The sequence below is a fragment of the Conger conger genome, chromosome 1 (assembly GCF_963514075.1).
Source record: "Conger conger chromosome 1, fConCon1.1, whole genome shotgun sequence".
Classification (NCBI taxonomy): Eukaryota; Metazoa; Chordata; class Actinopteri; order Anguilliformes; family Congridae; genus Conger; species Conger conger.
Window position 1 is genome coordinate 280,001 of NC_083760.1, and position 10,114 is coordinate 290,114.

At 46.5% G+C, this 10,114-nt stretch overlaps 2 protein-coding genes across 4 annotated transcripts in view; one reads left to right on the forward strand and one right to left on the reverse strand.

The window, feature by feature from the left end:
* The window catches only part of wdtc1 (WD and tetratricopeptide repeats 1), a 24,814-nt gene extending 21,192 nt beyond the window's left edge, over positions 1–3,622 (reverse strand). Inside the window, exons 1-4 of the mRNA XM_061262922.1 lie at positions 3,286–3,622; positions 1,568–1,728; positions 1,314–1,397; positions 1,093–1,139 (exon numbers count right to left, since the gene is read on the reverse strand). Coding sequence (XP_061118906.1) covers positions 1,093–1,139; positions 1,314–1,397; positions 1,568–1,633 — 197 coding nt within the window. The 5' untranslated portion in view covers positions 1,634–1,728; positions 3,286–3,622. The remainder of the gene's footprint in view (positions 1–1,092; positions 1,140–1,313; positions 1,398–1,567; positions 1,729–3,285) is intronic.
* Positions 3,623–3,916: 294 nt separating this feature from the next.
* LOC133141703 (membrane progestin receptor alpha-B-like) lies at positions 3,917–9,554 on the forward strand. 3 transcript variants are annotated; one of them, XM_061262351.1, is made up of 3 exons: positions 3,917–3,973; positions 6,159–6,340; positions 8,354–9,554. In XM_061262351.1, exon 3 carries the CDS (start codon positions 8,375–8,377, stop codon positions 9,434–9,436), a length of 1,062 nt encoding a protein of 353 aa, XP_061118335.1. In that variant the 5' UTR covers positions 3,917–3,973; positions 6,159–6,340; positions 8,354–8,374; the 3' UTR covers positions 9,437–9,554. The 3 variants fall into 3 exon arrangements, with proteins under 3 accessions (XP_061118335.1, XP_061118343.1, XP_061118325.1); XM_061262359.1 differs by lacking the exon at positions 3,917–3,973 and having other exon boundaries at positions 6,122–6,241; XM_061262341.1 differs by lacking the exon at positions 3,917–3,973 and having other exon boundaries at positions 6,146–6,340.
* The last annotated feature ends 560 nt before the right edge of the window (positions 9,555–10,114 follow it).

The window sequence follows — 10,114 nt, forward strand, 5'->3', positions numbered from 1 at the left end:
GACCACAAGCAGGGATTAAACACAGACCACACACAGGGATTAAACACAGACCACACGCAGGGATTAAACACAGACCACACACAGGGATTAAACACAGACCACACACAGGGATTAAACACAGACCACACACAGGGATTAAACACAGACCACACACAGGGATTAAACACAGACCACACGCAGGGATTAAACACAGACCACACACAGGGATTAAACACAGACCACACGCAGGGATTAAACACGGACCACAAGCAGAGATTAAACACAGACCACACACAGGGATTAAACACAGACCACATGCAGGGATTAAACACAGACCACACACAGGGATTAAACACAGACCACACGCAGGGATTAAACACAGACCACAAACAGGGATTAAACACAGACCACACTCAGGGATTAAACACGGACCACACACAGGGATTAAACACAGACCACACACAGGGATTAAACACAGACATTACATTACATTACTGGCATTTGGCAGACGCTCTTATCCAGAGCGACGTACAGTCGATTAGACTCAGTAGGAGACAATCCTCTCCTGGAGCAATGCAGGGTTAAGGGCCTTGCTCAAGGGCCCAAAGGCTGTGCGGATCTCTACACTGGGATTAGAGTCACCGACCCTGTGTCCCAGTCATTCACCTTAACCACTACGCTACAGGACGCCCCTGGGTGGTCTAACAGGGATTAAACACAGACCACACGCAGGGATTAAACACAGACCACACGCAGGGATTAAACACAGACCACACGCAGGGATTAAACACAGACCACACGCAGGGATTAAACACAGACCACACACAGGGATTAAACACAGACCACACGCAGGGATTAAACACAGACCACACGCAGGGATTAAACACGGACCACACGCAGGGATTAAACACGGACCACACGCAGGGATTAAACACGGACCACACGCAGGGATTAAACACGGACCACACGCAGGGATTAAACACAGACCACACATAGGGATACGCAGGGATTAAACACGGACCACACGCAGAGATTGAACACAGATAACACAGCCATAACCACACCCACACCCACACACTCTGCCCTAACCACACATCCCCCCCCAACACTTACTCGCCCTTCTCGTTCCATTCCAGGCAGTTAACACATCCAGAGTGACCCTGAGAAAGAGGGGGGGGGGGGGTGGAGAGAGACAGAGAGAAAGAAAGAGAGGGAAAGAGAAGAGGAAAAGGTTGCCAGATTAGCATCTGATTCCAGAGTGAATTTGAATGCTGAAACACTACATGCATAAACAGAGGCCCATGTGTAAGGCCCCTGATTGGCTGTAGCATCACCTGTAGCTCCGCCTCCAAACCCAGCCTCTTGATGAAGGAGTCAGTCACATGATAGTGCCTTTGGAAGCCCAGCGCACCCTTATCCTGGGAAAACACAGCGTTTACACACAGCGTTTACACACAGCGTTTACACACAGCCAATAACAATACTGCCATTAACGTTCCGCAACTGGAGCTGAGCCGCGTGACCCAGGACGCCCCGGCTCCAGCCGCAGCAGTGATGAAGGTCAAAGGTCAAAGGGTAAGGGTCTCACCCGGAGCTGCCGCTGCAGGATGTTACTGGTGATGTTCACAGCAGCCATGGCCTCACAGCAAATCATAAGGTCAAAGTTCAGGGGTTAGGGGTGAGGGGGCAATGGGACAGGGTTCTGCACAGAGGAGCGTTCCCACGACGGAGAAGCTACATTGGACCAGCCTGCAGACAGAAGAGACACAGATCACCAAAGGGTTGAAGCGCAGTCCAGCGTAGTCTTACCACATGGACAAGCAGGGTTAAAGATATGCGTTGACCATTACAGATATGTAAATGATAAAACATATCATTTATGCATTACAGCCTTTCTGACATATTCGAGACATCTTTTGTGAACTCAATCAACTGAAAATGTTTGAACTGGAATGTGTGTGTCCAAGTCATACTGTATTACCAGCTTTAGTCCTGTCCAAGTGTAGCCACTGCAAATCCAACAACAATAAAATAAACCATTCATTTCAACAGGTGTGTAGAAACTGAAAGGCTTGGCACTGAAAATGAGACTAGACTCCAAAGTTTGATTTTCCTTTTTGACAGACTGACTTCTGGAGAAACTGCACTCAATGTGAAAGCGGAACTGACCAAACATATGCATGTTAGGATAGAATAATCTGGCAGAACTGTATTCAATCATTTGGAGTATTCATCGTGTATTCAGAGGCAAAGTAATTTCAAATCTAACAATACATGCCATTAACATGAATCCTCAACCGCCCCCATTTCACTCAACACAAGTCACAACAGAAATTTAGACGGTGGAGTCGCTTTTTGCAGCGGCCAGGAGTTAAACGCATTCAACTAGACAACCTCCGGCGAACCCCGCCCACACCACACATCAACACAGGTCTACTAATTACACACAGATCTAAATATCTACACATCTAAATGCATCTGAACCTCCGTTCCCACAAAATGGTCAACATTTCGTAGCACAGCTAACGTTTGTAAATATAAGCGAGCAAGAACTACGCCAAAAAATATAATAGCTGGATAATGACAAGGCTAATGTTGGATAGTGAAAGTATTCGTGACAACCGTCACAAAAATGCATACAGTGTGCCAATCAGTAACACTGACGTTTGCCAACAGGGTTGTTCAGTTGTTCGACAACAGAGTAGATTATAGACGTCAATCTGTTGTTTTAACTCAACTCACGTTATAGAGCTACTGATTTGTTGGCGTGCCTGAAGCAGCTAAGTTAAGTTACTTATTTATTTGGGGCATCTGTGTGTAGTTAGCTAGCTAACTACACATGCAATCAATTCGCCATCTAGCTAATGTTAACCGACTCACTAAAAATAATCGCAAACGTCAGTTTTTTTCAACGTCAGCATTTAGACAAGCTGGCACCTAGCTAATGAGCGAGGTTATACATTTTTACAACAAACGCAGTTAGCTAACGTTATAGCCCATTCCTCCCAACAGCGACACAAGCTCCCTTCGTCGAACGCGCTAGCTTGTGTTAGCCAACTGCCCCTGTTGAGCTGTTAGCTGTTAGCAACAAAACGCTACACACTTGTCGTCAGGTTAATAAAGATCTCCAATGTTTAGGTGTATTCAGGTGGTTGACGTGACAGTGTCTCTCTGTATATCTGACTGCGTTATTGACCCCCTGATTTACACCTGACAGCTCGTCTATCACACATTCCTGTGTAACGTTAGCTGGCTAGTCTGCACTGTGCTTGGATGGCTAACGCTAGTTACACACATCTCACTTACCTGTCTGGCCTATTGCTGGTGGTTGGAATTCGTAGCCAACTCTGAGGGTAAACGTCCAATATATTCACGAAACTAGTAAATACAAGCAATATCAATGCACGTCAGAGTCCACAGTGGTGACAAACGAACAGTGAACAGTCGAGTATTGTATTTTCATCTTCGTAATTTACACTTCGGTATATGTTTTTCTCAAATTGCAATGCCAGTGCTGATCCTACCACTAAACTCTTACGCAATGTTTTAAACTTAGCCCGTCTTGGCGTCTAACACACTTACGGAACAATTGAGCGTAAGAAGTTCCCTGAATTATAACGCAAGTTATGTTTTGTCGCAACCAAAATGGATTAATGACAACTTCCTAAGCCAATAAAGACACTTCCTTGCCGGAATTACACAAAGGAGGCGGGCTATTGAAGTCGCACTGTCTTATGGGACATGTCGTTTTGTGAGGGCCTCATCCCTGACCTCGCAGAGGCACTCAGCAGGAAATGGCGGTGCATTTGAACACTCAGTGAGCACTTTATTAGACTTCTACTGCTGTAGCCTATCCACTTTTTTGATGCCTCATGTGTTCAGAGATGCTCTTCAGCATACCACTGTGGTAATGTGTGGTTATTTGCGTTTTGGTCACCTTCCTGTTAGCTTTGACCAGTCTGGCCATTCTCCTCTGACGACTCTCATTAACAAGGTGATTCTGTCTACAGAACTGCTTTTTTGTTTGTTTTTTGCACCATTCTCTAGAGACCAGTGTGCGAAAATCCCAGGAGTTCAGGAGTTTCTGAGATACTCAACTCACCCTGTCTGCTACCAACATTCATTCCACGGTCAAAGTCACTTAGATTAAAATTTTTCCCCTTTCTGATGGTTGATGTGAACTAAAGCTGATGTTCAGTTAATGTTCGATCGTGTGTCATTTTGTAAATCCATCCATCCATCCATTCTCTTAACCCGCTTATCCTGAACAGGGTCGCAGGGGGGCTGGAGCCTATCCCAGCATACATTGGGCAACAGGCAGGAATACACCCTGGACAGGTCGCCAGTCCATCGCAGGGCACACACACCATTCACTCACACACTCATACCTATGACTTTAGACTCTCCAATCAGCCTAACCTGTATGTCTTTGGACTGTGGGAGGAAACTGGAGTACCCGGAGGAAACCCACGCAGACACGGGGAGAACATGAAAACTCCGCACAGAGAGGCCCCGGCCGACGGGGATTCAAACCCAGGACCTCCTTGCTGTGAGGCAGCAGTGCTACCCACTGCACCATCCGGGCCGCCCATTTAGAAAATGTTTCGGTTAAAATTATCCTTCTTAGTGTTTTCATCCCTCTTCCCTATGGATTCTGTCTGACAGACTTGATTGCCATGAAATGTGCCCATTGCTGCTATTGCGAACTTTGTAGCAGACATATACGTAAGTTATTGTTCAACTTGCCATCATAGTAATGATGCGTGCAACATTTGTCCAATGATGTGGTCTATTGCTTTATTTGTTTTTACACAGTCCCATCCAAAAGTATTGTAACAGCAAGGTCAATTCCTTTGTTGAAGACAATTGTGTTTGAGGTCAAAAGATGTGCATGAGATGACAGATCTGAATTTCAGCTTTTATTTTCCGGTATTTTTATCCAGATTTGTTAAACAACTTATCACCTTTTGTATCAGACCACCCAGTTTTTAGGTGAGAAAAAGTATTGGAACATGTGATTGACAGGTCTTTCTTTTTACCCATTACATTACATTATTGGCATTTTGGCAGACACTCTTATCCAGAGCGACGTACAGTTGATTAGACTAAGCAGGAGACAATCCTCCCCTGGAGCAATGCAGGGTTACGGGCCTTGCTCAAGGGCCCAACAGCTGTGCAGATCTCATTGTGGCTACACTGGGATTAGAACCACCGACCTTGTGTGTCCCAGTCATTTACCTAAACCACTACGCTACAGGCCGCCCCAGATGTGTCCTATTAGGTTGATTGGTTAAACAATAAATAGCTCTGAATGTCTACTCTTGGTTTTAGCCTTGGTTTTTGCCAGTGAATACTGCATTTGTTTTAGAAAAGATAAACCAAAATGAAGACACAAGCTGTCTTTGGGAGAAAAGCAAGCGATTTTTAAGTTTTTTGGTAAACGTTTCCATTTAAACATTTAACCGTTCACATCCCTAGTATGTGTGTATTGTTATTAGTAGTAGTGGCAATAGTAGTAGATTGCTACTGTTATTGTTAATCTAGAATAGGCTACATTTAAATTAATATTGGACCGGCTTCACTGGCACAGATTAAGTTTAGTCCTGGACTGACTGTGAGTTTTGTCTGGAAAGCATCCGAGCAAAATATTCGGTTTCTTGTAGATTAGCACCGGTGCATACATTTTAGACACGTTCAGTGAACACATCATGTGCAGTCGAGTTTTCCCTCTTTGCTTTTTCGTGTGTGTATGCGCGCGTGTGTCTTCAAGAAGATCAGATCATTTCTCCAATACCTTTTACACGAAGAAAGCAAAACAGACAGCCCGCCAAGCATCGTGTGTAGTAGTTCATTTATCTACTATAAGCGAGGAATAGAGTAAAGAATGTCACTTATCTACTATAAGCTAGGAATAGAGTAAAGAATGTCACTTATCTACTATAAGCTAGGAATAGAGTAAAGAATGTCACTTTGAGAACTTCGATGCTATACTGGAGGCAGCAACTCCGTAGATAAACTATGTCAGAAGTTTCTAGTGGTTGCGCTGAAGTGCCTCCCTCAATTTTCTGCATAATGTACATGACGGTAGGCTGTTTATTGGTTGTGACGTTGCATAATCAGTATCTCTGCCACAATTGCGTATTCTTTCTGTTGTTTGGGAATTCTGTGCCGCGGAGCAGTTGACGGGCGTGACCGCCGTGTCTGTCATCTCCGGTTCTGTACAAGAAGAAGGAGGACAAGAGACGGATTGGCCGTTCAGCCGGTAAGTGACACCAGAAGTGTAGTTGGAGACTTCGTGTGAAGGTGCGAGCGAAGAGTCGTTAGAGAACTTCCTGGAGGAGACACCATCTTCGCTAAAAAGGTAACCTTATTATTTTACGAATAGAATTGGCAATGCAATAACGCGACTGTACGCAGGTATATAGAATGAACATTTTAAACATGTAACTTTAGCATTTAGGCTGTGAATTGTGGCGTACATGATAAAGCCATACAATTGTGGAAGAGGTATAACATATGATCAGACAGACTTGTGCACCCCATTTCTCCGAGGACAGTTATTTTAGTGTTTCCTGTTTTTGGCCGAGTAGCATTACCTCTTACACCGGGTATGTATTGCGATTATTTCATGCGTTTATACTCTGAGCCATTGTCAGGGATTTGGGGCCCCATAAACCCGGCCCAGCACCCCGATCCCAGCAGAAATACAGCCTGTTTCAGAGGGCTGTTGCACTCATCCGAACCCTTGCGTTGGTTGTGGTATGGTTGTATCCTATAGGCACTATACCTGAAACGCCTCAGAAAATATCCACATGTACAAATATTTTGTCTTTGATCAAACAGTGTAGTCTGTCTAATCTGATGAGATGTAATATCTGTCTAATCATGTTTGTTCCACATATTAATACAAAATCCATAATTGTCCAAGTAATCACAAGAACAATTTAAACAAGTTAAAGATGTGAATAGTTTTTCACATCTTTGTCTGACACTGATGTTCTCCCTTTCTGCAGGTTGATCTGTTTATAAGGCTTTTGCACAGTGGTTACGGTGTAATTTATTGTGATATAATGACTCGTAGAGCCTGTGTACCTGCACCCTCTCCTCTTGTGTAATATTTGCAACTGAGCTGACGAGATCCTCTTTACATTAGTTTTTCATATTCATATTCATATTATCCCCATAATATTTACCCAAATTTAGGCCCAGAGGCACACAGGCTACAGCACTTGTATATCCTAAAATGTAAATGTATATTAAAAAATAATAATGATAATTAATTAAATGTTCAAATTAAAGGTGAAAAATGGCATACCTTAGCCTGACCTGCATCACCTTTACCTGCCACGTTTCATCTGTCGAGGTGACCACTCTTGCTTTGGTCGTAAATTATTATTGATCTAAACTTTGGAACTCCAACTGAGGACGTCATATCTCTCAGTGCCCTCAGAACAAACTGCTCGCCTGATTGTTTGAGACGACTGTAAAATACTGTGACACTAGCTGCCTGTAGCTGAACATGTAGACCATTCCAGAACAATTTTCATTTCTGTATTACTATGTAAATGACTAACTGGAGGAATATCATGTTATGGTATGAATCCTCTAACCCAAAGAAGCTTACTGGATAATTCACTAAAAGTGTTCATTGTCAGGTATTGCGGGGGCAGAGGAACCAGGCGCAGACTCAGGGGTAATGAGCAGGCAGACAGAGCATAATCCAAACAGGTGAAGTTCAAACACTGGGAGGTCAGTCCAAACAGGGCAGAGGTACAAAGATCGTAATCTAAAAACAAAAAGCCAGGCAGTGGTCATAACAGAAATCCAGAAGTGGGAACAGAAAAAAAAATAACAGAATATAAACTGAAATTAAATAAAGGCAAGAACAGAGAAGAACCTTACAACGGACAACAGAACTGAGCACAAGCATACACAGAGGAAACAGACTTGACGAACTAGCAACACTGAACTGAAAAAGACAGGCTTAAATATACTCACAAATAAGCTTAAATGATAATCAGGGGTGGGTGCTGGGGAAGAGATAATGAGATGAAGAAAAACAGCTGGAACAAGCCAGGAAGGAAGGAGCCGGGGGCGGAGAGAGGTAAAACAAGGACTGGAGTGAGAGCAGAGAAAAGAAAAAATAGCAAGGGGCGCGGACATGACAGTTCATATGAAAAGCCTCCGCATTGGGAGCCAAAGCTACAGGACTACACTGTAACCATGGTTTTTAAACATATTTTAATGTTAAACCTTGTGTTCCTGGAAACTAATCATTTTGTCACTCAAGGGTTTTTATTCAGCCGTGTCTCTGATATAGGCTTTTATTTTGTCATTTTTTTCACTTTATGGTTTTGCTGTTTTTCTCTTGAAGGCACTTGGAGACGCCGTCGTCATGGAGAGGTTGGGTCACATGTTCATTAACCTGCAGCAGGTGAGGCAGGTGCCGTGGCTGCTGAGGGAGTCTCTGCCGTCCGTGCCCAGCACGCTGCGGGCGAGCGAGGTGCCGCCTCTCTTCAGAGTACCCAGCATCCTCAGCGGCTACCGCCCCCCCGGCCAGCCCTGGCGCTACTACGCCCTGTCTGTGTTCCTGCGGCACAACGAGACGGTGAACGTGTGGACGCACCTGCTGGGGGCGCTGTGCGTGCTCTTCTGGGCCCTGAGGCTCGGCCAGACGGTGGACTTCGTGGGCGATGTGCACGCCTGGCCCCTCCTCCTGCTGGTCTGCACGGCGTTCGGCTACCTGGCGCTTAGCACGTTAGCGCACCTGCTGTCGGCACGGTCACCCCTGCTCTTCCACGTCTTCTACTTCCTGGACTACCTGGGCATCGCCCTGTACCAGTACGGCAGCGCGGCCGCACACCTGCACTATGCCGCCCAGCCGGGCTGGCGGGGCCCGGGGGGGCCGGGCGGGGCCTTCCTGGGCGTGGCCGCCCTGCTGGCCTGGCTCTCCTGCCTGGCAGGGTGCTGCTCCAAGCTGGGGGCCAGGGGAGAGCCGTCCTGGGGGCAGAAGCTGTGCCACGTGGTGCCCTGCGGCCTGGCCTACGCCTGGGACTCCGGCCCAGTGTTCCACCGCGTCTACACCTGCCTGCCTGTCTGCGCAGACGACCCTGCCGGCCGCTTCCACGCGGTGCAGCTGGGCTGCTTCCTGGCCAGCGCAGTCTTCTTCTCCTGCGGCGTGCCCGAGCGCTGGCTCCCGGGCCGCTGCGACTTCCTGCCACAGGGCCACCAGCTCTTCCACCTGCTCATGGTGCTCTGCACCTGCGGCCAGATCCACGGCTCGCACCTGGACTACCTGCAGCGCAGGGCGCTATACACGCAGACGCAGTCCGCCGCTCTGCTCCCTGGCCTGCTCCTCAGCCTGTTCGCCCTCCTCGCCCTCACCTGCATCCTCACCTGCGTCCTGATGACCCGCACCGCCAGCCGTCTGTTAGGACACAAACACAAAGAGTCATGACCCCCACGGCCAAAGAAACAATCCTGACCTGAACTTCAGCTTCTCGCTCTTAACATGGAACAGGTTTCAATTTCCATAAAGATGGCAGACCTTGATCGGTTTCCGGGTCAGGCAAATAAGACAGGAGGTGAAAAATGTGACATTTGAAAGAGCCCCATGAGCCTGTGGGGTTTCACACAGCTGGTCACTCAGAACTCTTGAGTATCCTGAATATTACTGAAAATAAATGTTTCTTTAAAATGACATTGTTCAAATGTTTCTTCTGGATGAATCAGTCAATAGTTTTCCTTGTGACTATAGGAGACCAGTCTGTAATACTGTCAGGTGCTTAAGTGGTGGGATGTGGCAGATATCTACACACTGCCTTGAGGAGCTGTGGTTAGAGTAAAAAACCCACACCTGCGCTCTGCAGCGTTAAACCCTAACCCACACACACTCTGCAGCGTTAAACCCTAACCCACACACTGCAGCGTTAAACCCTAACCCACACACTGCAGCGTTAAACCCTAACCCACACACTGCAGCGTTAAACCCTAACCCCCACACTCTGCAGCGTTAAACCCTAACCCCCACTCTGCAGCGTTAAACCCTAACCCCCACACTCTGCAGCGTTAAACCCTAACCCCCACACACTCTGCAGCGTTAAACCCTAACCCACACACACTCTGCAGCGTTAAA

Bases quoted from the DNA above. Each gene is read 5' to 3' on its own strand.
- LOC133141703 (XM_061262351.1), top strand. From the start codon at position 8,375: ATGGAGAGGTTGGGTCACATGTTCATTAACCTGCAGCAGGTGAGGCAG.